This window comes from Aspergillus fischeri, genomic scaffold (assembly GCF_000149645.3).
Source record: "Aspergillus fischeri NRRL 181 1099437636249 genomic scaffold, whole genome shotgun sequence".
Classification (NCBI taxonomy): Eukaryota; Fungi; Ascomycota; class Eurotiomycetes; order Eurotiales; family Aspergillaceae; genus Aspergillus; species Aspergillus fischeri.
In genome coordinates this window covers 4,520,835-4,546,821 of record NW_001509770.1, presented here as the reverse complement: position 1 = coordinate 4,546,821, position 25,987 = coordinate 4,520,835, and the positions used below count along the sequence as shown (strand labels likewise).

General features: G+C 51.8%; 9 protein-coding genes across 9 annotated transcripts, besides 2 other annotated features; 5 read left to right on the top strand and 4 right to left on the bottom strand.

Annotated features, from left to right (window-relative positions):
- Positions 1–293: 293 nt before the first annotated feature.
- On the bottom strand, positions 294–2,505 carry NFIA_023170 (putative POT peptide transporter; the record flags this gene model as incomplete). Its single annotated transcript, XM_001265502.1, has 12 exons — positions 294–703; positions 753–874; positions 922–967; positions 1,017–1,108; positions 1,214–1,397; positions 1,447–1,546; positions 1,592–1,631; positions 1,682–1,828; positions 1,880–1,990; positions 2,047–2,171; positions 2,220–2,275; positions 2,325–2,505. The coding sequence occupies 12 exons, from the start codon at positions 2,503–2,505 to the stop codon at positions 294–296; spliced, it is 1,614 nt and encodes a 537-aa protein (XP_001265503.1).
- A 2,683-nt stretch (positions 2,506–5,188) lies between these two features.
- NFIA_023160 (ATP-binding protein) lies at positions 5,189–11,261 on the top strand (the record flags this gene model as incomplete). Its single annotated transcript, XM_001265501.1, has 3 exons — positions 5,189–5,536; positions 5,581–10,584; positions 10,638–11,261. 3 exons carry the CDS (start codon positions 5,189–5,191, stop codon positions 11,259–11,261), a joined length of 5,976 nt encoding a protein of 1,991 aa, XP_001265502.1.
- A 481-nt stretch (positions 11,262–11,742) lies between these two features.
- On the top strand, positions 11,743–12,699 carry NFIA_023150 (putative short-chain dehydrogenase/reductase family protein; the record flags this gene model as incomplete). Its single annotated transcript, XM_001265500.1, has 1 exon — positions 11,743–12,699. One exon carries the CDS (start codon positions 11,743–11,745, stop codon positions 12,697–12,699), a length of 957 nt encoding a protein of 318 aa, XP_001265501.1.
- A 291-nt stretch (positions 12,700–12,990) lies between these two features.
- On the bottom strand, positions 12,991–13,679 carry NFIA_023140 (glycoside hydrolase family 134 protein; the record flags this gene model as incomplete). Its single annotated transcript, XM_001265499.1, has 4 exons — positions 12,991–13,091; positions 13,142–13,269; positions 13,316–13,471; positions 13,522–13,679. 4 exons carry the CDS (start codon positions 13,677–13,679, stop codon positions 12,991–12,993), a joined length of 543 nt encoding a protein of 180 aa, XP_001265500.1.
- A 26-nt stretch (positions 13,680–13,705) lies between these two features.
- Positions 13,706–13,781: a microsatellite.
- A 2,213-nt stretch (positions 13,782–15,994) lies between these two features.
- Positions 15,995–16,579, top strand: NFIA_023130 (GrpB family protein; the record flags this gene model as incomplete). The annotated part of the gene is made up of 1 exon (XM_001265498.1): positions 15,995–16,579. One exon carries the CDS (start codon positions 15,995–15,997, stop codon positions 16,577–16,579), a length of 585 nt encoding a protein of 194 aa, XP_001265499.1.
- A 143-nt stretch (positions 16,580–16,722) lies between these two features.
- On the bottom strand, positions 16,723–18,226 carry NFIA_023120 (endonuclease/exonuclease/phosphatase family protein; the record flags this gene model as incomplete). The annotated part of the gene is made up of 5 exons (XM_001265497.1): positions 16,723–17,125; positions 17,173–17,346; positions 17,397–17,678; positions 17,723–17,979; positions 18,023–18,226. 5 exons carry the CDS (start codon positions 18,224–18,226, stop codon positions 16,723–16,725), a joined length of 1,320 nt encoding a protein of 439 aa, XP_001265498.1.
- A 272-nt stretch (positions 18,227–18,498) lies between these two features.
- Positions 18,499–18,522: a microsatellite.
- Positions 18,523–19,810: 1,288 nt separating this feature from the next.
- zrfA (high-affinity Zn(2+) transporter ZRT1) lies at positions 19,811–20,890 on the bottom strand (the record flags this gene model as incomplete). The annotated part of the gene is made up of 1 exon (XM_001265496.1): positions 19,811–20,890. One exon carries the CDS (start codon positions 20,888–20,890, stop codon positions 19,811–19,813), a length of 1,080 nt encoding a protein of 359 aa, XP_001265497.1.
- A 500-nt stretch (positions 20,891–21,390) lies between these two features.
- Positions 21,391–22,047, top strand: NFIA_023100 (uncharacterized protein; the record flags this gene model as incomplete). Its single annotated transcript, XM_001265495.1, has 2 exons — positions 21,391–21,516; positions 21,778–22,047. 2 exons carry the CDS (start codon positions 21,391–21,393, stop codon positions 22,045–22,047), a joined length of 396 nt encoding a protein of 131 aa, XP_001265496.1.
- A 1,889-nt stretch (positions 22,048–23,936) lies between these two features.
- NFIA_023090 (Zn(II)2Cys6 transcription factor) lies at positions 23,937–25,822 on the top strand (the record flags this gene model as incomplete). Its single annotated transcript, XM_001265494.1, has 3 exons — positions 23,937–24,068; positions 24,119–24,844; positions 24,890–25,822. The coding sequence occupies 3 exons, from the start codon at positions 23,937–23,939 to the stop codon at positions 25,820–25,822; spliced, it is 1,791 nt and encodes a 596-aa protein (XP_001265495.1).
- Positions 25,823–25,987: the final 165 nt, after the last annotated feature.

Genomic DNA, 25,987 nt, shown 5'->3' with positions numbered 1-25,987 from the left:
CGAGAAGATTCCCCGCAGAACGCGACATGGTGGCAGTCGTGGCCAAACACCTGACATTCTCTCCAACCCCACCATCACGACCCGAGCCTAGTCCACCGTCGGATAGCCACCAATTTAAGAGGATGGCTGGACTGTTTAGAAGTTAGCTATGCAGAGTTTTGGGTTGACGGTTAGTACTAGTATATCTGTACATTGCCGCATACTAAAGCTGTCCATTGATCTCTTGATCTCAATCTATGATCATCATATCACAGTAAACAAAAACGTATAGACACATCAGCTATATACTAACATCACTGCTTTTCCAGCTGACATAAATCATGAATATCCTCTACTGACGATTTCCTCGATCCCTCCTTGCTTGTCTCCCCAATCATGTTCATGCTCTCTTCCATTTGGTTGTATTTGCGGAAGCAAAAGTAGAACACGACAGCTGTGGCAAACATGGCGATGCTGAGAGACGCATACTCCACCAGCACTTTTGGATCAACGGATACAGGCGACAGAGTAATTCCCATCGTTGAACCGATGGTGCAGGTGAGAAGGAAGAGAGCGGAGACGATACTCCGCATCGACCTTGGGGCTTTGGTGAAAGCGTATTCCATCCCTGACAGGCTGGCGAAGAACTCGGAGAGTCCTATGAGTGCGTAGACTGGGATCTGGAGGAGGATGCTAACGTGAGACGGTGGTGATTGATATATTACTGCATTCTGGCATTAGAAAGGTATTCGAGTGTTCGAGAAGGGACGTACGTTGTTGGATGATAGCCGCGATGGCAATGGCAAATGCTATGGCGGCGAAACCGGTAGTCATGCGACTTATGGGTTTGAAAGGGATATCGAAGCGGCGGAGGGCAGGGTTGATGAGACGTTCACTATTCTGTCAGTATTGGACGATGTGGAATGAAGTGAAGCAACATACAATAGAGGGACGGCAATCAGAATGGTCAGAGGGTTGAATAGTCCCACTATAAAGATTAGACGGCGCTCGACTAACAAGCTGAAATGAGGACGTACTCATATCATGGGGCATCCCGTATGTCTTGAGAGACGACGCCTGACTGACGAGATTGTTGTTGGCCTGGCCATTGCATAGCCAGAAAATGGGGCTACAAAGTCAGCATTATCAGATGAGTCGAGGGAGTGTGAACATACTATAGCAGACTGGCATAACGTTAGCAGTGCTACACTAGTCAGGCCTCGACTGAACTTACAACACGCGGCAGGCAACAAGTGCTCGTTTCAACTCATCGACAAACGTGTCGTCCCAGCATACTGAGGTTCCAGTGGCCTCCATTGCAAAGGGCCTTGCTGCATCCATGTTGCCATTGTTCTTCAGGCTAATCCACAACACTCGAATCGCTTTGGTAACGGCCGAGCCATGGGGTTGCTGAACCACTACAATGGTTCAGTCATTTTCCTTGCATCGCAGGGCACCTTCACCTACTATATTTCTTACGACCAGCTACCAAGGCCACAATAGCCAATAGCCACAGACAGAGCGGCATCATAAAGGCTGCCCAGAAGTCGACTTTGAGCTCCAGCCACTACTATCGTTAGCAATGACCCGATGGATCGAGGGATGCACGAACGGAAGCGGGAATGATTGAGAGAGCTCCAACGTTTATGATCCTTGCATTATGTCAGTATCATAGCCGCGCCTTTATGTTCCTGTGACTCACCAGTAATACCGCGCATAGACCGTCTGAACTGTTATGTTCGGATCGACAATGACCATCTCTCCACTCTGCAGCGTTTTGACTCGTTCTGTGCGCATCGAGTACTGCTCAGCAATTAAAGGGCCGACATTGCTTTTGATACCACCGCATCTGATCCCGTTAACATATGTGGTACCTCCGAAAGCCCATTGCAAGACATACCCCAGTCCAATCAAAATTAATGCAAGCATTAACCCTGGTAAGCCCCCTCCATGCTCGAGACTTGGAGGTAGCGACGTGATGAACAAAACTAGGACACCGCACACGGAGAGTCTATGCATGGTTAGTTGTCTAGTTGTAATCAAGAAGAGAAGTAGAAGGAAATGTACCCCGTGCCTAGGAAGATGGTCTTGAATCGACCTAGATAGCTATCTGCAACAACAGCCCCGAAAATCGGTGCCAGGTAGCACCATCCCACAAAGAAGTAACTAATCCCAGTCGCCACTTTTTGGCCCTACTTCTGTCAGCTTATTCCAGAGAAGGAGGGAGGGTACAATAATACCAATCCAAGGGCGCCGTGGTGAAGTACATCATCACGACCATGCTGTATGTAATTTTCTATGCCTGTCAGCAAGATTCTCTCCAAAGCACTATCGATTGAACTTACGCATTGGCGCTGTGATGGAACGATATGTAAAACGCTCAGCCAACTCCACTACAGCCACGAGAAAAATATCCAGTGAGATGTCATCGCAGACTCGCCGGAGATGTCTTTTCTCTGGCTCTCGTATCTCCACATGCTCGCATTCGAATGAATCGGTTGGTTTTATTGTGCAAGAGAAGGCCATGTTTCATATCTTTGCACCAATGGACAACCCTGTCAATGAATGAACATTTCAGGCACATGTTTTGGATATAGGGGATGCATATGCAATATATATAGTCGATAAGGTCTACGCGAAGCAATGCCATGATGGCATTCGAGATCTTCGTGGCCCGAGGAATGGATTCGCAATCGATGGACGATCCGTGTGCAAGGACAATCTGAGAATACAATGAATCCGTATCTGCCGACCTTGAGTCCATTGCCTTGATTCAACAGTAGATCTCCTGTTACTGTCCACGTAAGTTGTGGCGAGGGTAAGGCTGCGTGTACTATTGCACCGGGCTATTCTCCTATGACGATGCAACATGGATCGTTTGTATAGAACCACTGCCTCATATTGTCCTCTTTCAAGATGCTGTCAAACTTATTGTCAAGATATTGTCAAGGTAGAATCCTTGCGTATCCACTGAGATTCTTGCCGCGTATGTTGATATCCATCAGCCCACCACTGTCAGCTGCGAATCCCGTGCACTGATAGAGGAAAGTCATTCTGCACACTGATTGCTCTGTGTAGACAATATATGACGTCAAAGTATTTAAAATAAACAGGAGGACAAGATTCCACCTCCAATTCTAGTGAGGAATGTGGACTGTCCAAGGGATGTTGACTACCCACGTTTACAAATCCCGATTCATATTTTCATGAGAGCGCGTCCACTCTCACATGTGCTATCAATGTCAGTCATCTTGATCATAGACTTGAACGTATCCAAAAGATACATGAGTCTCACGATGGTTTTGTGGAAGAATGTTGCAGTGATATCACGTCAAACTTCAACGCCATCAGGAGCGGGTGAGAAGCTTAGCCCAGCCATGAACTTTATTTAGAGACATAATAGTAATGGCCGTAATGAGAATGCAAATTCCAGGAACATTGAATTCTTCATTCTCTAATTCGAAGCATGGGTTTTGAACATGGCCACCGCAGGCTTACGCGGCGTTATACAGGTATCACGAACAACAAGGATAGAGAAGGTCAGATGCCACTACTTTGGGGACAATGATGAAGGTTTCGCGTCAGTGGCTTTTAACAAGTACGGATGAGCGCGACTGATGAGCCGACTTTACTTGATTAAAGGCAATCATCCTCCAACGCTCGGTTTCAGACCACGAGATATCAGTTCGCGTTTCATAAAGACAGGGACCAAGATATCCACATACACAGTCAGTGATATGATAAGCATGCTAAGAGCAATCCAGCTACATTCCCAGTTAAAAGTCTCTAGCTGGTCGGATCATTCCGCCGGAGATAATTGCAGAGGTTCAGATGCTCTAGGATGTCTAACCCATTTGCATTGTTCGTGCATTCCTCAAGTGCGCCAAGCCAGTGATTACGCACGACTTGGACTTTGGGACCCTTTCTAGCTTTTATCAAGGCGTTCTCGATCCCGAGCTTGCTTCGTGCAACTGCTGTTGCGATCCCGCGGTCGAGCCTGGGTACCAGCACCTGGAACAGGACGCTTACCATCCGTTTGGCGCCATCATCCTAGTAGTGTTTAGAGTGGGAAAGCCACTGATTACCAGTGAAGATCTTCTGCCGTTGTAGCTTGACCTTAGCTGGTCCATTTCCCATGTTCTGACCAGCTGTTGTAGATTAAGACAGGCATCAGGCCACTATGTAACAACCTCATCTCGGTCATACAGAAGCTTACTGGCTAATACAGCCCTATTCATGCCATTTCTTCTTCATTGTCATGAATATCTAGATGTTAGTGCTAAAACACATATCCTTCAGCTTGCTCTGCGTAGTTCTATTGAGAGTCGCAATTCATTTCTGCTCACACTCAATTGCTGACGAATCTCAACTTCAGATGAGTGTCTTCCATCGTTCACGAGATCATCTTTATCGTCTAAAACCTAAAGTGTTTCCTAGCATGCCTTTTCTACCTATGCCAAGTGATTAATTGACTTGGAGAGTTGCACTTGCACCTATTGTGGGAGAAGATCACTCCACACTCGCAACTGCTTGTCCAGTGACATCAACGTCACTGGGTACGACACGAACGTCTCTCCCAGAAGACAAGACAAGGACAATATTCTTAATCCATGACCACTCGGAACCTACGGAGCAGGATGAATAACCTTGTCCCAACATGATGGGCGGGGATGACACAACGACTTTCTTTTTGTGGGGCCGAGTCTTAATTACAACGCAAAGAAACCTCATCTCAGCGCATTCATCCTGTCACAAGAGTTGCAGAGCGTGCATCTGATATATCGTTATTCTCGGTTCCAAATGGAAGAATTACTGTCCACAAGGCTGAAGAGCGATCTATATTATCGTGTCTACGCATTTGCCAATTGCTGATGGCACAATTACGGCTGGCCATAGAGCATCTAGACTGTGACCGATTGACTTCACAAGAGCCAAGGTCGACCTCTCGCGGATCCAAGGATCTTCTATTGATATGATGGCATGACACCGGATAGGGGAATACGATTATCTCAGTATCCCCTCAAGCTTGCTTGCGACTCCAACCGCCATGATGTCAGGATTGCAGTGAGCCTGGTCTCTTTCATGCAACGATATAATACTAGCCTATCGGTGGTGGCCTCGTCTTACTCGACGCCTGCATATTTGATGTGAGACGATTCTCTTCCAGAAATACTGTACTATACATTGGACATAATTGCATACCGGTGATATGGTTCCAATTCGAGCCAGAGCGCACAATGCTCAAGGGAGCTCTGGCCAGCTCTCCATACTCCGGGAAATGGTTCAAACCGTTTCCCGGGAGTGCGAACCACGTCTGGGCATGCCTGCCAGTGCTATCCAGGCCAAAGCCCCGACTGTCGATGCTTTCTTTGACGCGATCGCTGCGGAACGTTTGAGGCGCATGCCGGCAGACGGAAGCCGGCTCGACGGTGCTCTTCGACGCGCATCCAGCCTCGCCTTTGCCGTGGCCTCGTTACGCGATGCTGTTGTTTCTTTTATGGACGGGGCGGACGAAGCCACTAAATTGGTCTGGGGTGGGCTTTTGCTGTTCCTAGAGGTAAGACACATCCAGGTCTTTCGGACTAAAGCTAACAATTCCAGATGGGTATCGAGCATGTGGATATCCTGGACACCATCTTTAGTCGCTATGGGCGAGTCACGCTTCAGATTTCTCTCTTGCTACAGCAGGAGAGCTTCTTTAGAGAGTCGACTTCGTTGCAGAACGAGGTGGCCAAGACCTACGCCGGTTTGCTGCAGCTGGTGCTACACGTTACCATGGAGTACTATGACGCCTCGCGCTCTTTGGACTGGCTGATCATGGGCGAACACGTCGATGCAGCTTTTTTCCAGTTCCACAACAGTTTCAACACCAATTGGCGGAAACTATCAGAGCTGGCCTTATCCAAGAGGACGACTACGGATGTTGCCTCCATCTATCAGTTCCTTGATCTGCAGGATCGTCCACTCCAGATGATTCTCGAAGGACACAACCACTCCCTGGCGGATGGTTCTTTTGCGTGGTTTGACCCACATCTCACGACATTCACTCTCAGCAACCGTGAGATGATGGCAATAACGGGCAGTCCCGGAGCAGGAAAAAGTGCGCTGGCGCAATGGACGGTGGAGCGGCTCCAGGTCTCATCCGAGTATGACATCTGGAATGTCATTCCCTGCTGGGTACGGGAGGATGTGCCCATCACAACGTTGACCCTTACCATCCTCAAAGGCATTCTCCTGCAGATGCTGGACCGATGTGTCAGCTCATGGAAGACCCAAGAGGGTATCCTATCATCGGTTCGACAGGCTGCGGACATGGCCTCAACTGGTGCTACAGACACCCAGGTGGAGGACGTGCTCTGGTCCGCCGTGAGAACGGCAATGCAGTCACACATGCACTTCATCGTCGTCCTGGACGGCCTTGATCAGATCAAGAATGCCAAAGCCACCATGGCTGGGTTCCTTGCGCGCCTACAAGGTTCTATCTCCGGCACGTCATCGAAGCTTATCATCTTTTCCAGAGAACTTCCAGCGCAGCAGCAGCTCGGGGAAAGCACTCAGCAACTCTCGCTGAACCCCGCATTGACTCATTCCGACCTGCTTGCGGCTGTTACCGACGCCATCAAGTCGGACGCTCAATTTTACGGGCTGGCGGACGATCAGATTGACACGATGGCCCAACGCATCGTGGCCCGTGCTCAAGGATGCTTCGTTTGGGCGCAGCTCACTCTCGAATCTATGAAACATGAGTCGACCTTCAAGGGCATGATGACTGCAATCCAACAAGCACCAGGCGATGTTAGCGAGCAGATTGGCAACCATATGAGCACCACTGACATCGCCCGGCCTGACATCCGCTGTCTCCTTGCCTGGCTGGTGGTGTCTGAGCGTCCTCTGCGCATCAAGGAGGTTGAAGAGCTGCTTTCAGTGGACGCGGAGAGTCTCAAGATAACGCCGCGTCCTGCCGGGGCCGAACGAAACATATTCAAACCCCTGGGCCGTCTGGTCATGGTCCGGGATGGATTCGTGGCATTCCGCCATTCCATGATCCGTGAGAACCTCCGGCAACGAGCCATGTCGGCAGACAGCAACTACTCGGACAATCAGGGGTTCCCATTCAACCTCGAGGAAGCGCACTATGATCTCCTTACCCGATCCCTGGCCTGGACCCGTATCTGTGTCAAGGAAGATGTGGCGATCTCTATGGACAAAATGCCAGGGCAGCAGCGCGACGTTCTCTTCGACTCGTATATCCTCCTGGAATATACTTCGCGCTACTGGTTCGCGCATCTGCTTTCGTCCCCGATGACCACCCCCGACCGTGAATTTGCCTTCACGCCGGTCTTCAAGAGCGCCTTGCCCAGTTCAGTTCTCTTCGCGCAGCTAGAGCTGACCGGCCGAGAGTCCCAGTTCACTCGATCCAGCATCCTAGAGCTTTACCGGCTATCGGTCGCGGTGCGCCGTGTAGCTCTGGGTGAGAAATCTCCGGCATTCTTGCAGAGTCTTATCCTCAGCGCTCGTGCGGCCGACCTGGCCAAGGCTAGCTGGGCTAACGATCATATGTACGAAGCATGGATGCTCAGTCGGTCGCAGCTTGGGACGTCCTCTCCGGTCTCCATGGAGTTGGAACAGCTGATGCTGACCTCTCCTCAGCAAGCAGGCCGTAGCGACAAGGTCACGCGCCTGCGCACCGAGGCCCTTCGCGAGATGACCTTATCCCACTGGGAGTCGACGGAGGTCACTTTCACCCGCCGCTTGGAATGTCTCACCACCTTGGTCACAACCTACCAAAGCAGTAATCAACATGAAGAGGCCTACAGCGTTTCTAGACAGTTCTACCGGCAGACACTTGACAAGTATGGTAGTCACTCGCCAGAGAGCATGCAGGCGGCGGATTTCATCACCCAGCACTTCCAGATCGCTTCCTCCGACGAACTCGCGCTGGAAATTGCGCGTCTCAAGTACGAGAATATGGTCCGTTCGATGGACGTCACCGACCAGCGCCGCATCTCCTACTCCTTGTACCTCGCTCAGCTATATGAGAAAAAGCACAAGGTCAAGGAGGCAGACGCGATCTTGACCAGGCTCTGGGCCGGGATCTGCTCGCACGATATTGACTCGGAATGGACATGGGAGAAAAAGACAAGAGTCGCCTTTGTGTACTACCAATTCCTGCGTCATCACGGCCGCCATGAAGAGGCCAAGATGGTCCTCGGCGAGTTATCCTCGGATCTGGAATCGGGCGGCATCCACTCGCAGGCGATGGCAGACCGCGCCACAAGCCTTCGAGCAGAGGCACGAGCGCAAGGACTCATCGGCATGGAGCGGACCCTGTCCATGCTCATTTGGAACTACTACCTTGCAAGCGGGGATCAGTACTCGCCCGAGGCCGTCACTCTGGCCGAAGACCTCGCCGACGAACTAATGTCCACCCATACGACGGTTGATAGTCTCGCGGGGCTGTCTCAAGAGGAGCGCATCTACATCCACAGCCTTATGGACAGCATCGCGTCGTCGGGCAGCGGTCGCCATTCCACGTCTGTTCTGAGATTGTGTCACGACCTCTGCACCCTGCATGTCCGCGAGGGACAGTGGAAACAGGGCAGTGACTGCGTCTGGTCGGTCCTGAAGCATGCCTGGCCGGATGTCCACAATCCTACCTCCGAGGCCAAGTTCCGATCTGACCGCGCCCCGTTGATTGCGAATATCGTTCTTGACTACGCGTACTGTCTTTTCCGTCGTCTCGACGTTGCTAATGCGACGTCGGTCTACGGAAACGCGTTCAAGGCGTCCATTACCGCGGAGAAAGTGGCCGTGCCTCACCTCACTGCTGTTGTCAAGACCGTGGTTGAGTTTTATGAAACCACATTCCAGTTTTCAAAGGCGCTGGTCCTCCTGCACCAGGTCAGCCAGTTCTTCATTTCTCGTCTGGGCGATTCCGACAAGCATACGATCGATAGCCTGTACTGTGAGGGTGACTTGGCCGCTCGTCTGGACCGGAAGAACGAGGCTGAGGCTGCGTATCGCCATATCTACCAGGTCAGTATCCAGGGGGGCAAGATCAGCTCGACCGGCGTTCGTGCAGCCATTGCCCTCCTCGGTATCTATGAACAAAATCAGGACCGCGAGTCTGCTCTTCAGGTTTACCGTCATCTGTGGCCGACTCTGATACGCTTTGACGAAAAGGATGGCTACGACCGTGCATTGCTGGAAGGTCTGCTAGACAAGACCTACATAGGATACATGGGAATCTTGACCTCCAGTACTGCGGAGGAAGGCCACGCGGAACGCTACACCGTAGCATCTCAGTACCTCACTCTGTGCAAGAAAATCCATGGGCAGTCGAGCCCAGCTACTCGGGATGCTACTCTCCGGCTTGCGGAGATCTGCGAGAAGAGCGATAGCCATCTCGAAGAGGCACTTGCCCTTTACCGACATATCCTAAAGACGAAGGAGTGGGTGCCTCAAACGCAGGCCTCCCGGGCCTTGCCTGATATGACGGATCCGACGGCGAAGATCGTCAAGCATAAACTCGCGCAGATCTATCTCCGCAAGAAGAGCACCTCCGACGAGGCTCGTGGCTTGTACATGGAGGAGCTTACCCTGTCCAAGCAGCAGCGAGGTCTGTCATCTTCCCCGACAATGTTGTGGCTGCGTGAGGTGGCTCTGGTCTATGCTTTGAAGGATACGATCGAGTCGCGCAACCAGGGTGCAAATCTCCTACGGGACCATGTCAACGAGGTCATCCGCGTCACTGCCAGCCGCGAAGCGGTGATTGAGCGCGCTCACCGTCTTGCCGAGATCTATCTCGAATGTGGGTACAAAGATGCAGGCTACGACTTGATCGACGAGCTTCATAAGCAGGTCATTCATGAAACACCCGCCGCACAACGATTGGCTCTGAACGAGTACCGACCTGCGGTCTTTGTTGCCGCGTTCGAGGAGGAGTTCGGCAAGAAGATGACATATAACCAGATCCTTGACGCGCTGTCTCAAGAAAGCGGCGTGTACAATGAGTACCAGACGAGTCTTTCCAGGCACGACCTCGTCACCACTCTGGTTGCCGGCCAGAAGCTTCATGTCCTGCAGACCGAGCAGCGACGCACGACGGCAGCCACCAAGACACAGGGCAGCTTGTACGAGTACTTCTGCAACTCGCTGTCTGTTTCGCCCAGTTTGCGCTCCAGGGACGTGGTGCATCAGTTCTACAACCTCTGTCGTCGAGAGGTACTCAATGCTGACTACAATATCAACATTATCAACGAGACTACCCACATGGTCCGCGACTTGTGCAACAGCTCCCGTTTCCAGGATGCCGCTGATTTGACCGGCGTGTTCCATTCGTTTGTGCACCTGACCGACGGTCTGAACAGCCACGAGGCCATCTTTACAGCCATCAAGCTCTGCCTGTATCTCAACGGTTACCAGACGAGCAAGTGCTCAGACAGCGGCACCGCCAAGCACATGGCATTCGAGTCCCAGATGCTCCTTCAGGAGATCATGGCCAGAGCTCGCCATCTAAAGATTGAATTCTCCGAACTTCCATTCCCCGAACTGAACGATCTGGCCACAGTCTTGGGTGAACATGAGATGTTTGACGATCTAGAGGTATTCCCTCCCCCCTCTGCCTCCCTGCTATATGCATATGCTAATTTCTCCAGGCCATCCTCACCGATCTCTGGACCTCGCGTCTCGTCCAAAAAACCTGGTCTTCCAACATGATCGTCTGGATCGGTCGTCGCCTGGTAGAAACCCGTTTCTGCCGCGGGCACACCAATGCCGCAACCCAGCTAGGCAAGGATATTTGCTACAACCTACGGCAGGTCTGGGGCAACTGCGACCCCGTCACGCTGGAGATGACCAAGCTGCTGTCAGGCCTGTACACGGCGTCGGGGAACCACCTGGCGGCCGTGGCGCTGCACGAGACGGCGCTGCACGAGCTCCTCAACGACACCGACATCGACCAGGCGCATGCGGCCGACGCCGTCAGCCAGCATCTGCAGCTGCTCAAGCATGCTCAGACGCGGTTGAGCAAGGAGAGCAGTCAGGCTGTGGACACCAGCGCGTACGAAGAGCTGGTGCAGCAGGTTGGCACCAAGTTTGGGGTGAGGCCGGAGAGTCTGCAAGGAGCAGGCGAAGACGTGGGAATGTGGCACCGACCGAGAAGGTTCAGTCTGGATATGGGGGAGGAGCAGATGCATTCGAACCATCTGCGCAGCAGCAGTGGCTCGGCGTTGCTGAATGGGAATGCGGGGGCTAAGCGGATTTCGATTACTGCCTTGTAGGCGCGCGGATGTTGTAATTTGTAATTAATCACCCAGAATGTTTCCTTATCTGGTGAAAAGTGCTAGCATATAGTCGCAATTCACGTGCTTAATGCAACCCTACGTACTTAAATGCTCTACGCAGTTGCTACCCAGCCAACATAATACATGCACATGTCTTTTCCCCTAGCCAATATCCATTCGAATTCAGATTAATAATTGATACGCGACTCGAAAATTGAAACTTGTTGCGAGTGATGACGTCTGTCAAGGCAACAATCAGTCAACGTCATTAGCAATAGTAGGTAGGGCCCACATTAATTGCGGACTTTGTGCTATTCCCGTGGGCCGGAGACCGCTGATCCCCACTACTAACTCCAGAAACCATAAAGCCCGAAAATGGTAGTTACATTATGAGTATTTAAATGCCGGACATCCCCCTAAAGCTGGACACATCCATTCCAGAGAATATCTACCATTGTCAAAAGACATATCCTTCAAAATGGGCTTCCTCTACTCCCAACTCTTGGTCACCCCAGCCTATCCCACCCACTCCTTCAAAGACCAAACCATCATCGTCACCGGCTCCAACGTCGGCCTCGGCCTCGAAGCAGCACGACACTTTGTCCGGCTCAATGCCGCAACCGTGATCCTAGCCGTGCGCAACCGCCCCGCCGGCGAAGCCGCCAAAGCCTCACTCCAGTCCTCCCATCCCGACTCCGACACCTCCATCGAAGTATGGGACTTGGACCTCGCGTCCTACGCCTCCGTCCTTGCCTTCGCCGAGAAAGTCTCCAGCCTCCCAAGACTAGACGTGCTCCTCTGCAACGCATCCATCGCAACATCATCCTTCCAACAAGCAGAGGCCCACGAGCGAACCATCACCGTCAATGTGATCAGCACCATTCTGCTGGGTCTTCTCGTCCTCCCGACCCTCCGCAGAAGCGCAGCGAAGTATGGGACGAAGCCGCGTCTGACGACGGTCGTCAGCGAGGTACACGCCTGGACGAAGTTCCCTGAGCGGAACGCCGAGAATACCTTTGCCGCGCTGGATGACGAGGAACACACGGACATGGGAGAGCGGTACCAGACGTCCAAGCTGCTGCAGGTGCTGGCCCTGCGGGAGATGGTGGCGCGAATGCGGGACGACAGCGTCGTGGTGAATATGGTTAATCCTGGGCTGTGCCATTCGCAGCTGGGCCGCGATTCGGGGATCGGGCTTGCGCTGATGAAGATGGTGTTGGCGAGGACGACGGAGGTGGGGGGTCGGACGCTGGTTGCGGGTGCGGCGGCGGGCGAGGAGAGTCATGGGGTGTACATGACGGATGGCAAGGTGGATAATAGGGCGCTGTCGGCGTTTGTGCGCAGTGAGGAGGGGAAACAGGCGCAGGAGAAGGTTTGGGGGGAGTTGGGGGAGATTCTGGAGGAAATCAGGCCGGGTGTGACGGACAATTTGTAATATATCGAAGACTAGTAGGTCTATATGACAGTAATGATAATCATGTTTTCTACGCATGTATAGCAAATTGAAGTATGAGCGTGCGTAATTGCTCTGCCTCTAATTGTGTACCTGGACTTAGCGGACATAACGGACATAATCATAGGTATGCTCAAAGATAGTTAATTGCAAATGACTGTCTAGAAGAAAGAAATGTAATCTAAGTTGCGATAAAACAGCGAGTGATACTGTAACAGCGAGGGACACTGCCCGTAGTAAAGCCATCGAGGCTATCCATTGACCAAAGCAGGACTAGATGGCCTTAACATCAACCCAGAATCTGGTATCATCCTCCTGATACTTGGGATCACTCTCAATCTGCTGCTGGATCCACTGAACGGCACTTTTATACGCTGCTCCAATTAGCCTGTGCGTCCACCAGAAGCAAAGACAGAAGACATACTATTGATATCATCCGTGTACGGCTCGTCCAGCCCAGAAGCTCCATTGCGATGGCCAGCAACCCAGGTGTCGAAGCCATAGTGCTCCTCACTGTCATGGCGGGCCTTGATGTCCTTCTCCAGGTCATGGCTGTACTATGTTAGCTCTGTCCATTTAGTATGGGACACGGACATACTTCAAGACAGCCCCGTTGGACACCTCATTCTCAGATTGACCCTTGAAATCGTGGGCAGAAGTACGCAGCATCATCCAGTTTTGCTTGAAGATGCCAAAGTTGGTGGCATCGCCGGATTTGCCGTCGCCGTAGACGTAGTCGGCTTTCATGTGGTCGCTGTGTCGGGTCAGTTATTGTACGGCATTGAAAGCCAGCAAGGCATGTACCTCTCTTGCATGGCGATGGCCATGTCCATGGTGTTTCCGCCTGCCTTGAGGAGGGCTTGCTTGCGCTGTCCGAGGCCAGGAATGGTGTAGCTACCGCGGTTGTTACAGAGGGCAAGCTGGGCGAGGCCGAAAAGGCTGACGATGGTGGTGAACTTCATTTTGATTGGCAGGTGATTTTGCTCTCGATGTTTCTTTGGTGCGATGGTTTTGAGATATCCGGACGATGTTTCTTTGTTCTGATGGTTTCGAGATATCCGGACATGATCGTCCTTATATAGTGAAGAGCAGACCGCTCCAAGTGACTCTGCGAGCCCTCGGTCTCGATCCACCAGGTCCATACATGAAGCAATTCCTGTCTCATGCTTGCCATATCTCCTACCTGATGATGGATGGAAGTATGCCAAGACCCATCGGAATGGTGAAGACGGCAGTAGGACGCGCCGATCAGTCAAGTTACCAGCCTGTCGGATGGGGCCCAGCGACGATCCTTCTGGACATTACCCCATTTGCCACGGTGTGTCCGTTTTTCAATATACAATCAAAGTAGACTGGCGGCGAAAGCGTGGTAGAGGTGGATACGGCGGGAAGTGGATGTTTCAAGGTGCTACAATACGGGCCGAAAGCGTCCTCCAGCAGATTGTCATAGTCTTTATTCCAGAAGGTCTTAGAGCATAGCTTAGGGATGAAATAACTACAGTCTAACTACGCCCGACTGCTTGGCATGCTCACTCAGTCCCACGTCAATGCATGTGAGGCACTTGTTCGTCGGACTATACTCGGAACCTCATTGACCATATCCCTAATGCTCAACGGTCTCATCATGAAACCATAGATAATCTAGTGCCTGGCATGTTGCAATCGTTTGGCTGGGTCTAGAGTTGTGAGCTTTTGCGTAAGATCCTCAAATGCTGGATCAACGACATCAGGCCACTAGGAAAATGGCTCGTATAGGATACGTTCCTCGACCTTTCCTCCTATAGTATCCCTAGGATTTGACAACTAATATCATCAAGGAGCTCCAAAATACAACACTTGGCGCTGCAGGTGAACAAAAGCAGGCAATGCACCCTAAGTCTGATATTCTAAAATCCTCATCAGGGCCAAAGATGTTGCGCTTGAGCATAGGATAGATGCACTAACGAGGCCGGTCAGTACTTGACAATCTCTTCAAATGTCGGTGAACTCACAACGAACCCCAACGAAAAGATGTCTGGTGGCTTGTTGAGCTCACCCTTGACATGTGCCCCGGGACTTTGCAATTGTCGTGGTTAGCAAGCATACCTATGATACATCTACCTTTGGGAAGATAGCAGCATTTCCAAAATGATGATCTCAACCTATACAGCCATAATTTCTTGATCACTGCGGTATCATTCTACCATGATGTTATCCAGCTTGATATCTAGATGTATTTACTTGGAACCCTAAGGGGCCGAAATGTAGTGACAATGGGGAGTACCTAGACGAACAACGTCTCAAACCATCTAATTCAGGAATTGCTCTCAGACCAGCCTTCAGAATCTGCTTCCGGGCTAGTAGAGGTAACCCCTTTTTGACTTGGTTGAGGACTTTGTGGTTCAGATAGTTGTTGGCCGGGTATGGCGTCACATGGCAATCAGTTGAGTGAAGACCGCGGTAGCTGGACCAGACTTTTATCAAGTTATCAGAACAACTGGTCTTGTCCAGACTACAGGAATTGGCTAGCGAACAGAAGAATATGGGTGAAGGACAACTGATATTGCCAACCAGACACGTCCCATATGTAGTCTTTCTTGAAGTAGTTCTTTGAACTGGTAACAAGCTTTAGAAGCACCAATGTATCTATTAACCGACCCCTTCAACATGAGTCTACGGGGTCGCACGTCGGTCAGGTACAGACGCCCTTTTAGAAATCGTCCTTACAAACATAGCCTTCTTTTTCCAAGATACACAGAATGAGACAACGATGAAAAAGGAAGACGAAGCATCAGGTTGCTTGAGCAGCAAGGGATGCTCGACTTGGACGAGATGAAAGATATATAAACCTCGTTCGGACAGAGCTAAGACCAGAGATATATTTTTCATACTCTGCTGTCTACTGTCTGCTGCACTGCTAGAATAAGCAATAGGAGTACCCCCAGGATTGTCGTTTGGTCTATAAAGACGCCAGCATTGCAAAAGTGCTCGCTTTAATTCAGTACAACCAACTCAGACTTCCATTACCTATCCTTCATCATAATGACTGCATGATTGTTTAATGTGCTACAGCGTGGCTTTGAATTGAGTTATATACCTGTGTATGAAGTAGTGTGACTAGTGTCAGACATGCATACAGTAGTGCTGATAACCTCACAATACCCAAAATAGTTGAGACAACCTCGTATCCGCAATGTAACCTCACCACCTTAAATTGCAATGACTCACAGTCAACCTACATAAGCCTTCTACCTTCTTCACTCTAATCTAACCACCAGACATCCATCCGATCAACAAAATGACCATGTCCACAGACAAATCAACCAGACACTACATCGAAACCATCTCCACCCGCCCCCAGAAACCCATCGAAATAGTCGACTACGACCCCTCCTGGCCAGACGCCTTCGCCTCCATCGCCCAGCGCATCAAATCCGCCCTCGGCGCTACAGCCCTCAGTGTCAGTCACGTCGGCTCAACCAGTATCCCCGGCCTGCCCGCAAAAGCCGTCATCGACGTCGACCTCGTCGTCCCAGACCCCACCGCCGAGGACGAGTACGTCCCGGCCTTGGAGGCAGCCGGGTTCCAGTTCCTCTTCCGCGAGCCGAACTGGTACGAGCATCGCTTCTTTGGGCTGGCGGAGCCATACGCCAATGTGCATGTGTTTGGGCCGGGGGCGGCGGAGTTGAGTCGCCATCAGCGGTTTCGGGAGTGGTTGGTGTCGCATCCGGAGGATCGGGAGCTGTATGTGCGGGCGAAGAGGGAGGCTGCGCGGCAGAGTCGGGAGAGCGGGGAGTCGGTGCAGGGGTATAATTTCAGAAAGGAGGGGGTGATTGAGGAGATTATGGTGCGCGCGGGGATCCCGTTGCCGGGGACTGATTAGTTGGCTACCACTGTTGATATGACTGCTTTAGCCGGGCTACGAGGTGCGTGGTTTATCTTTTGAGCTGGAGACCACGGCATTATCATGTCTCCAAGCTCTTGAGCATCCTTACTTATGGCTATCTAAACACTGGCATTAGGCAGCTAAATCAACCCGTAGATAAATCCCAGCTGATCAATCTCGTCCCCATCCTGCCCGTAGAATCCCACAATCTGCCATCCCTGCGCCGCTGTGAACTCCTTGCAGTCCGACGTCGCCGTCCCCGCACTCACCGTCCGGCCGGTGCTCGTCGTAGCCAGCAGGTAAAAGTTGCGCGTGTGGCCGCTGTACTGCCCCTGGCACAGCTTCGCCTTGGTCCAGTACTCGTTCGCCGCGAGCGTGAGTTCCGAGAGCTTACCCCCGGTGCCACCGTGAGTGTAGCTCTTGCCAGAGGTCACGGTGAGACCGACGCTGTCGAGGCGCTCGGCACCGCGCAGGGAGATCTTGCTTGGTTTGTTCTGGCCGGTGAAAGCGGTGGGGAGGGAGTCGAGATCGTTGAACCAGGTTCTACTTCGTTAGCTGGTAGCGTTGGCTTATGGTTCAATCTGACTTACCCGTGGGGTCCACCGAAGAGGTCACTCTGGCGGAAGGAATTGGACATGGTCCAGGTAAAGTTTGTCGTGATGGGATTGTGATCGGAGAGGATCGTTCCCTTGTCGCTGAGGAACTTGTTGCTCTCGTAGTTCCAGAAGACGGCCTTTAGATCGGCCGCACGGCTTCCCCGGTAGCTATTCCCGTCAGCCCTCTGTATTGCCGTCACAAAGCTCAAGGAACGTACAAGATCTTATCGACAGTTTCACAGTCGTTGGTTGTGCTAGGATTCTGGCAGATCAAGGCATTGCTCCCCTCGGCCGGCTCAGCTCCCTTGAGAATCAGCTCCACCCACGGGTTGACCATGCCATTCTGCGTCTGGAAGACACGGATATTGTCGCCGGACCTTGTATACCGCGCATTGGTGTCGCCAAACACCAGCACCGCATTGCCGACCGAGTTGACCTTGATGTAATCGGCCAGCTGCTGCAGGTTGGCGCTGCGAGCCTTAACATCGTCGTCCTTTGATCTGTTCAAGTCAGCTTTGCTACAGAACGGAAGAAGGAAAAATACCCGGCGTCAGCGTGGAGATTGTAGAAATCCACATATACGCCCTCGTCGACGCGCACCCGCATCGAGGTGAATCCCTTGGGAGTCAGACAGTCTGCCCCCTCGGCATTAGAGCACGTCCCCCATTTGGTCCGCACAAAGTTGGTGAATTGAAAGTTGGACAGCGTATTCAAGCCGGAACCGATCGCCGCGCCGCCAGAGGTGGGAGTGCGGTAGGGATGGTTGTCGGTTTCGTAGATGTACGCGTGGTAGTTGAAGTCCTGTTTCGTCAGTGAACTCCGTAGATAGGAGAGACAAACTCACCTCCTGCACATGGATAACGTCGTATCCGTACTCGGCGAATTTCTTACCAATCTGACGAGAGTTGTCGGTCTTGTCGCCTGGAACCTCGTTGCCGTTCAGGATGGCGGGCAGACCTGCGACGTTGAAGGAGAGGATGTTGAACTCGCCAGCTGTGGCAGCCAGGGCAGGAATGCCTGCTGCAAGGAGAAGATGAAAAGGTCGCATTGCTATTGCTGATTGACTCTGTATAGTACAGGCAAGTTGAATGGTTACTAGCCTGAGAACTTGCAGGTATGCGCCGATATTTATACCTCGGCCACCCTGGCGAAGACAGTGCCAGACGCTAGCAGGCATAAAGTGAGGCCAATTAATTAATCCTGCAGATGTCGTCGTAACCAATTGGGTTGGTCTGGGTTAGCAGACTTGGCAGCTCATCGCTAAAGGCGTTCCTATACCTATTGAACGGACGCTACACCGTCCACGTGGGTAACTCTGTGGTGGATATTCAGGTGGATATTCAGACGAAGCATCGTCTTTAAATGCTCGGCTAATTGGACAAGGAGTTCCGTCGTTCGGCGGATTCAATGTCTCACCTTGGTAATGTACATGCAAGCGGGCGTAGGCTTGGACGAAAGTCTGAAGAATCTGGTAAGGATCTTCCTTCAATAGAAACGTTTCCGGCCCGATCATTAATCGGTCTTCCACATTTCGGAATGATGAACAGAATAAACGGTCTCCAAGGTACCATTAACAGAGTTTAGCTTATCGGTCCAAAGTATATTCCATAGTACCCTCAGTGTTCTACATGTCAAATGGTTTTTGTTATGAAATGTCTATGTACTGGCCAACACCATGTTCTTGTCGTCTTCGCATAATCGCATGCTGAGCTCCATCTACCTTGTCCAGACTTACACTGCGCTTCTCACTTCCATCCTGATACAGAAACAGCACAGGGATGGATCATTCTTCCATTTGGGAACCTTGGCTCGTCGCGTTTTTCATATCGTTCCAGCCAATGTTCCAGCCCCAAAACCCAAACCAGAGCAGGTAGGACAATCCACGTCCAACGGAACTGGACATACGAAAGACAACCCAACCCCATGATTCTTGACGCCGTTCGTGGATATCAGCAAGCATTCGGCGGGATAGGCGGTCCCTATCTAGCTGGGTCTGATCTAGACCAGGTACAGGGGACGTGACGATTTCGGAATGAGAAAGATATAGTCAAGGGGCGAGGACTAATAGGAAGGTTGTTGAGGAAAGGAAAATAGAGTGGCGAGCAGAAACAATTAGATGGGCGAGGTACTACCCTATTATAGCTGGCAGTATGCCCTCCAACTCGGTTTGTTCCTTCACAAAATGTCTAGCCTCCGGTCCTCCTAAGCATACTCTAGAGGCACCCAGCTTGGATTTGAGTTTATTATTTGTGGTACGCCACCTCCTGCTACATATCGCCAGGCTGCCTGATCGGTGGAGACAATTTATGCGGTATCTGAGTCCCCATTCGCTTAGATCTGATCGATTGTCACAAGAAGGTTGGCGACTTCGTAGGCCGTGTAGATGGGTTTGACCATATTGATCTATCTCCTCTGCACTACCTTGACTATAGTTAGGGTCAAACCGGCAGAACACGGGTTGACAAGACTGAGATTGATTACGGCTTAGAATCACTACAACCATGTGCATTGATTATTGGATATATATTCCCTCAATGGTTGTGTATTGTCTATTCTATTCGATAAAACATTTCATTATTCATGTCTTGCCTCGCTGTGCCATTCTCCCTCCCTTGTCCTCTCGGTCCTTGGATTAGGCCCACTTGCCTATCAACGCCATAATCCCAGCTCCCAGGAGCGTACATCCCAGCATATACAAAATCTGACCCCGTCTCTTCGTCCGACACGGATCAAACAAAAAGTCTCGAGCGAGCAACTCCACCAACCCACTGTATATCAAGATCCCTGCCGATATAGCGTCTAGCACCCCCTGCACGAGCAGGGCCGTCCTGGAGCCTGGGTTATACGAAGTGCGTACACCCAGCCCGATAGCAATGGCAATTGGCGTGGTGAGACCGTATGCCAGGCAGAGAACCCAAGGCAGCCAGCGGCGTCTGCCGAAATGGAGCGCTGACATGCGAGCCCCGATCCCCAATCCCTCGAAGGACTGGTGGAAGACTAGGACGGGGTAGAGCGTTGCGAATTCGTCGCCTGCGACGCCCAGGTTGAGACCGATGATGACGGAATGGAAGATGATGCCGAATTCGAGGATCAGGAAGGCGGCGATGCCCTGGCGGAAGGCCCGTTCGGAGGTTACCGAGATTTCGTCTGCGTGGGGGTAGAGATCCTTGCTTCCTGTTGGGGATGATGGTTCCGTCGCCGTAAGCTCGTCGGATGATCCGTGCGGACTGGAGCATGCTGGCTGGGTGATGAACGCTGCAGTGGCGTTCGCTTCTCGCTGGACATTGTACTTCCACTCGACGTACACCTCTGCCCCGACATCCATGAGAAAGATCAGTGTGACGGATGAGAGGACAATCGCCGCGCACCAGGAGTACTCGCCCCAGGCGCCGGACATGCCGATACATGTTCCTGGTCCTATGCTTTGGTAGGCGGGGTCCAGCAGGTGGATGAATGCAGTCGCCACGATGACGCCTGTCCCGAAGTATCGCCCAAACAGGTACACATGATGGGGAATACGCCACTGGGGGAGTCGCTGAGCAACCACCGGGAAGAGGGTAAATACGGTAGACGTGATAAAGATGACAAAGATGGAGGATATGCGCGCGCCTAGGTGGCCGTTGTACTCATTTTCCGACAACGAGAGGTAACAGATGACATCCTCTTTGCTGGCGGTGTTGAGGTCAACGTTGGAGGGGTCGAAGGTAGACATTGTTGAATAATCCAGCGTCGATGTGCTAGACACTTTTTCCTTTATATGGCAAATGGCACGCTGGGTACCTTGAGGTCGCACTGATTCAGTCTACTGCCAAGGTCCTTCGCCTGGTCGGAGGGACGCGGTGGATGGTCGATCTCTGGTAGACACAACCTTGTGAGCTACCTCTAACTTCTGTGGGGCGAGACGAGAAAGAAAAAAGTGTCATCGCTAGCCTTAGCCTGTCTTCAAGTTTGGGAGGCCGGAGACAGTCGTAGGGCTGAGGTCATCCAAGTAAGGACGTTGTTAGAATCCATTACAAATAATGGAACAAGTCAGCTGCTAAGGATTAATCGACAGCCAAGTACGTTAGCATTTCAACCTACTTGAACATATACACTTCATGCACGTCTAGCTCCTTGAATAGGTTCACTAAAACCGGGCGCCATCAGTCGATATCCAAGACGGAACTGTCGATCGCAACGTCCGGAATATAAGTCAACTCATTGGTGTTCAGAATGCTCAATGGGGCTCGCAATGTGATCATCCAGAATGTCCACATTACTGAGCTCAACCCTCAGTACATCTGGGGTGGATGCAATTCCCTAGATGGAACCAACAATGTCTGGATTGACCATGTCAAGGTTTCCCTTGTTGATCGTCAGATGTTTGCGTCTGGTTATGAACTAAGTGGCCATGTTACATCTCAACAGTGAATTCGATGGCCGCACCATTGGTGTGCTCCCTGTGATGGTCATCACTACTGGGCTATGTAAGTCTGACCTGAAAGACTAAATCGGTGCTGATCCCTGATAACCTCGGCTACTGAAAGACGACCAGGTGACGTTCACTGAAAACTACATCCACCACACCTCTGGCTGCTCGCCTAGGCTGGGATTCAACAGCTACTGGCACGTGTAACATCTACTGGTCCAACAACACCGGCCACGCATTTGACGTGGGAAAAGGCACAAACGCTCTCATCGAGGGCAAGCAACGTCTGCGACGGCGTTGACATTCCATTGCAGGACGGCAGCGCCGGCGCCGCATTCGCCATTGACTCCAGCGACCAGTCCGGCTGCAACACTGTCATGGGTCGGGTCTGTGTGGCCAAAACCCTCGTCAACTCGGGCGAGTTGGCTGCGGCTGACGAAAGGTTCTCTCCAGCTGGCTAGAGGGCGAAGGTGATATCACGGTTATGGACGCAAGCGAGGTTGCCTCGTATGTTGTGGCTCATGCCGGCGTGGCAAGCTCGTGTATCGCCAACATCTGCAAGTTCGAGTGCTATTCCATCCTCCTCGGTTTGGGTCAAGAGAGATGGACATTTGTGATGATCTTTCGACCATTCTCGTGAGCCTACATGGTCCTGGAAAGCAGCCGTCAGACCGACTGCAGTGCCAACTGGTGCACCTTCTGGAGTTCCTGCGCAGCAAGAGCACGGCGTTCTTCCATCTCCTTTGCCTGGATTGGTCTGTAGATATGCCCGTTCGCTAGGTCCGTGGTCGGTGGCGTATAAAGTGAAGACATTTGAATGTGAAGATCTGGCGTCGAACGTCATTTGAAACTTGTCTCCGTCTCCTGCTCGCATCTGTAACTATGAGTAATTATTAAGCAATACAGGGTGGTCAAATGATAGTCGCGTCGGTCCCCTAGGTACTATCTGACATATTCAACCTCGTAGTGAAGGAGCATCATGAGCCACTACAAAACTTTCGAAAGAGCAGGCAAATCTGTCGATGGGCAGGTGTCGACCCGTGACTTTCCCTGTTTGGTCCCTCGCGTCATGCGTGATATTGCATCTCCCACCGTCATTCAAGAGACACGAGCAGGTTATCATCCATGACGCGACGCTAGAAGCTTCTGGTCTGCGTCGATTGTCCATACGGCAAGAACACATTTGAGACACTCCGTTTGAGAAAAGGCAAGGATATGTCGTTGAAGGCACCGGATGTAGCATTGCTCGGTATCGGTAATATGATATACCCGACGCATCCTTCAAGCCACAAACGACTCTTCATGTTCTGCATACCAGTCCTTTATTCCAAAGCTGCCGATTGAATGTGATCTATCGAACTGGTCGATTGCCGGCGATCGCCTTTCCCGCAGATGCAGGTGGACGGCAAGTCGGCAACTTCGGCAAGTGAAGAACTCGCCAAAAGTACGCCTTGGAGGTGCTTGACTTGACCATTATTGGAAAGTCATTAATGAAAACAAAGGGGTCCTCATCGGACATCCATGGATATTAGATTAACTGACAGCCGGCGGCTAGAGTCGCGGGATAGTGTCGCTATGAATAAAAGTACGTTCCCCAATATCCAATTATACAAACTGTAAGATAAATGCTGACAAATACGGGCTTGATAAATTAACTAACATCTTACAGTCCTTGAGGACGATGTAACCCAACCGGAACTGCCGTGGTCGATCGCTGCATGTTCCCTGATCCTGACAACGCCATTATGTTAGCTGGTTCGTGTCTTCATATCGATTGCCCCTTTCTTTCCTTCCAATTTCTAGCGGATTGTATGATTGCTATTTGCTAACTTATCCGTGGCTTGGCCTCTAGATTAAGAGTCCCGCATGTCCCTGCGAGGAACCACCGTCATCACATATAAATCATTAACATAATGCACACAACCAGTCATCTGCCAGACTCGACCTGCAGCTGCATGGAAAAGGCCATGAAGCAGGGGTTGCCTCGAGCAATGTGAATTGTGAAACCCTTGTGCACCACCACTCTTCCTCGACTGGTCGACTCCTCCGCTGAGCACAGAGTCCCTCCGTTATGTTTGTATGCACCAAGGCTTTCTGAATTTGAGAGATATAAGGTTACAATACGAAAGTGGGCTGCAGGATAAGCCAGAGAAAGCGCCCGACGGAGGGCGGGAATTGGGGCCCCGATATTAGTGACCTTTGACAGTCTCCACTGCGATCCACAATAATAATAGTGTTGGTCTGGTAGTACTCCGTACACTCGCACCGACCCTCTACAGTCCCCGTGCTCCTGAAGACTGAGCATGGAGACCTCGAGTCAGTCAAGCTTTGTCAACTCCGTCATCTAGCCATGAGCGATTCTCAAAGCGACCAGCAAAAGGGTCTGCCCGCTTCAACAGCGACGCCGACAGCCAAGGCGGGCGCACGAAAGAAGACCCGACCCACCTATTCTTGTCTAAACTGTCACAAACGGAAAGTCAAGGTATCATAGTCGCAGAGTACAAGGCCAGAATACTAGCTGACTGTGTTCAGTGTGATAGAGTGAAGCCATGCGGTGCCTGCTGTCTTCGAGGCACTCCGTCCGAGTGTGAATATGGCACCAGCAAGCGAGACCACCACTATATCCAGCAGTCGGTTTTGATCGACAATCTGATGAAAACATGTGAGGACCTGAAGAAGCAGCTGGCCGAAGCGCGAGCGTTGGCCAATCTTCCGCCGGTAAAGCATGAGGACCCATTCTCAGTCTCGTCGCCAAATGACCTCGAGAAGACGGTGGACGAGGAGGAGTCGCAAAACTCGGAGTCTCGAGATTCATCGTTGAACAAAAAGTCGTCCGACCCATCAGATATAGTAACATCTGAAACCACCAATGTACCATGGAAAACAAATCAGTTGTCTCGATCGCTCAGTGAAGACAAACGGATCCTGACGGACCCAGCGGTCGCCAGTTCATTCGTGGAGGTCTTTGTCGAGCGTCTCATTGACAATTTCAGCCCACAGCCAGCCTCCCTCTATGGCGGCACGATTGCCCTGCGCGAGGCATCTCGCATGCGAATTCTGTCGCCCATGCTGTGTACCGCATTCGAGGCTGCCTCTCTGACATTTGCCGGTCGACGGGAGCAGATCCGCGAGGTGGAAGCTGTAGGACATGCTCGCTACGTCCGGGTGCTCCGGCAACTGCAAAACGCCCTGAACGATCCCAAACAGAACAAGTCGACCGAAGTGATGGTTGTTGTATTACTCTTCACCATAATCGAGGTGCGTGCGTTTGCCCTGTCGCATCGATCCCACTAACAGTCGCAGGCCTTCAAGCAAAGCTCCAAACATTCCCTGCTGAAGCATCAACTCGGCGGCCTGCAATTGCTGCAAGCGCGGACGCCATACCGACATCGGTACGGGATCGATCGGTCGCTGTACGTCGATCTCCGCTTATACTGGGTAGGTACCCTCTCTCATTTCAGGACCGCGCTAACTGGCCAGGTTACCGCTGCGCTCGTCCAGCGCAAACCCACCTTCCTCGCGAGCAAGGAGTGGCTTACCGTCCCATGGCCAGGAGACGCGCCACCCAAGGACATCCTCCACCGACTGCTAGACATCGCGGTGGACATCCCCGCGTACCTCGGGCAGATCGACGACTTCGCCGCGGCGCTCCGGTCCGGAACCGTGCCCTCGACCGAGCTCGTCGCACAGCAGACCGCCATCTGGGACCGCGCGACGGAACTGCAGTCACGGTTGAACCTGTGGAAGAGCATGTTCGCCGATACCTATCCCCCGGGTCGAGCATGGGAGGAGCCCGCACCTGATGCAGCGACCAAGTCCACGTCCGCAACGGAAACGATCTTCCCGACATTCATGTGCCGGGACCCGGCGACGATGGACCTCGTACCGGCCAAGTTACTCGTCTACCCGGACCTGCTCTCTGCAACCTGCATGACCTACTACTGGGCACTACATCTCATCGTCTCAACGACAGACAGCGGGCTGGTGAGCGTGCTGGGCCTGCAGGACCGGTACCAGTATGCATGCAACATCTGCCGCAGCATGAAGTACTACGTGGAGAATATCCCGGGTTGTTTGGTATCGCGGATAATGTTCGTGCTGCGGACGGCGTTTGATGCGTTTGCGGACGGGATGGTCGAGAAGGAGTTTGTGACTGAGGTGTTTCGGCATATTGCGGATAAGTTCCATTTTTCGGTTTTTGCGAACCAGTGTGCGTCGTCTTCGGTTAGGGGTTAGCTATCTGTCCTAGCAGCCTGTCAATTGTCATCTACTGTTAGCATTAGATAGCATATCGTCATTCGTCATTTCCTATTTACATGATATATGTATGTACTGTTGGTTATTATATACAGGTAGCATTATCATATTTGCTCTCATACGGCAGTGCATTTGAGCACTCTC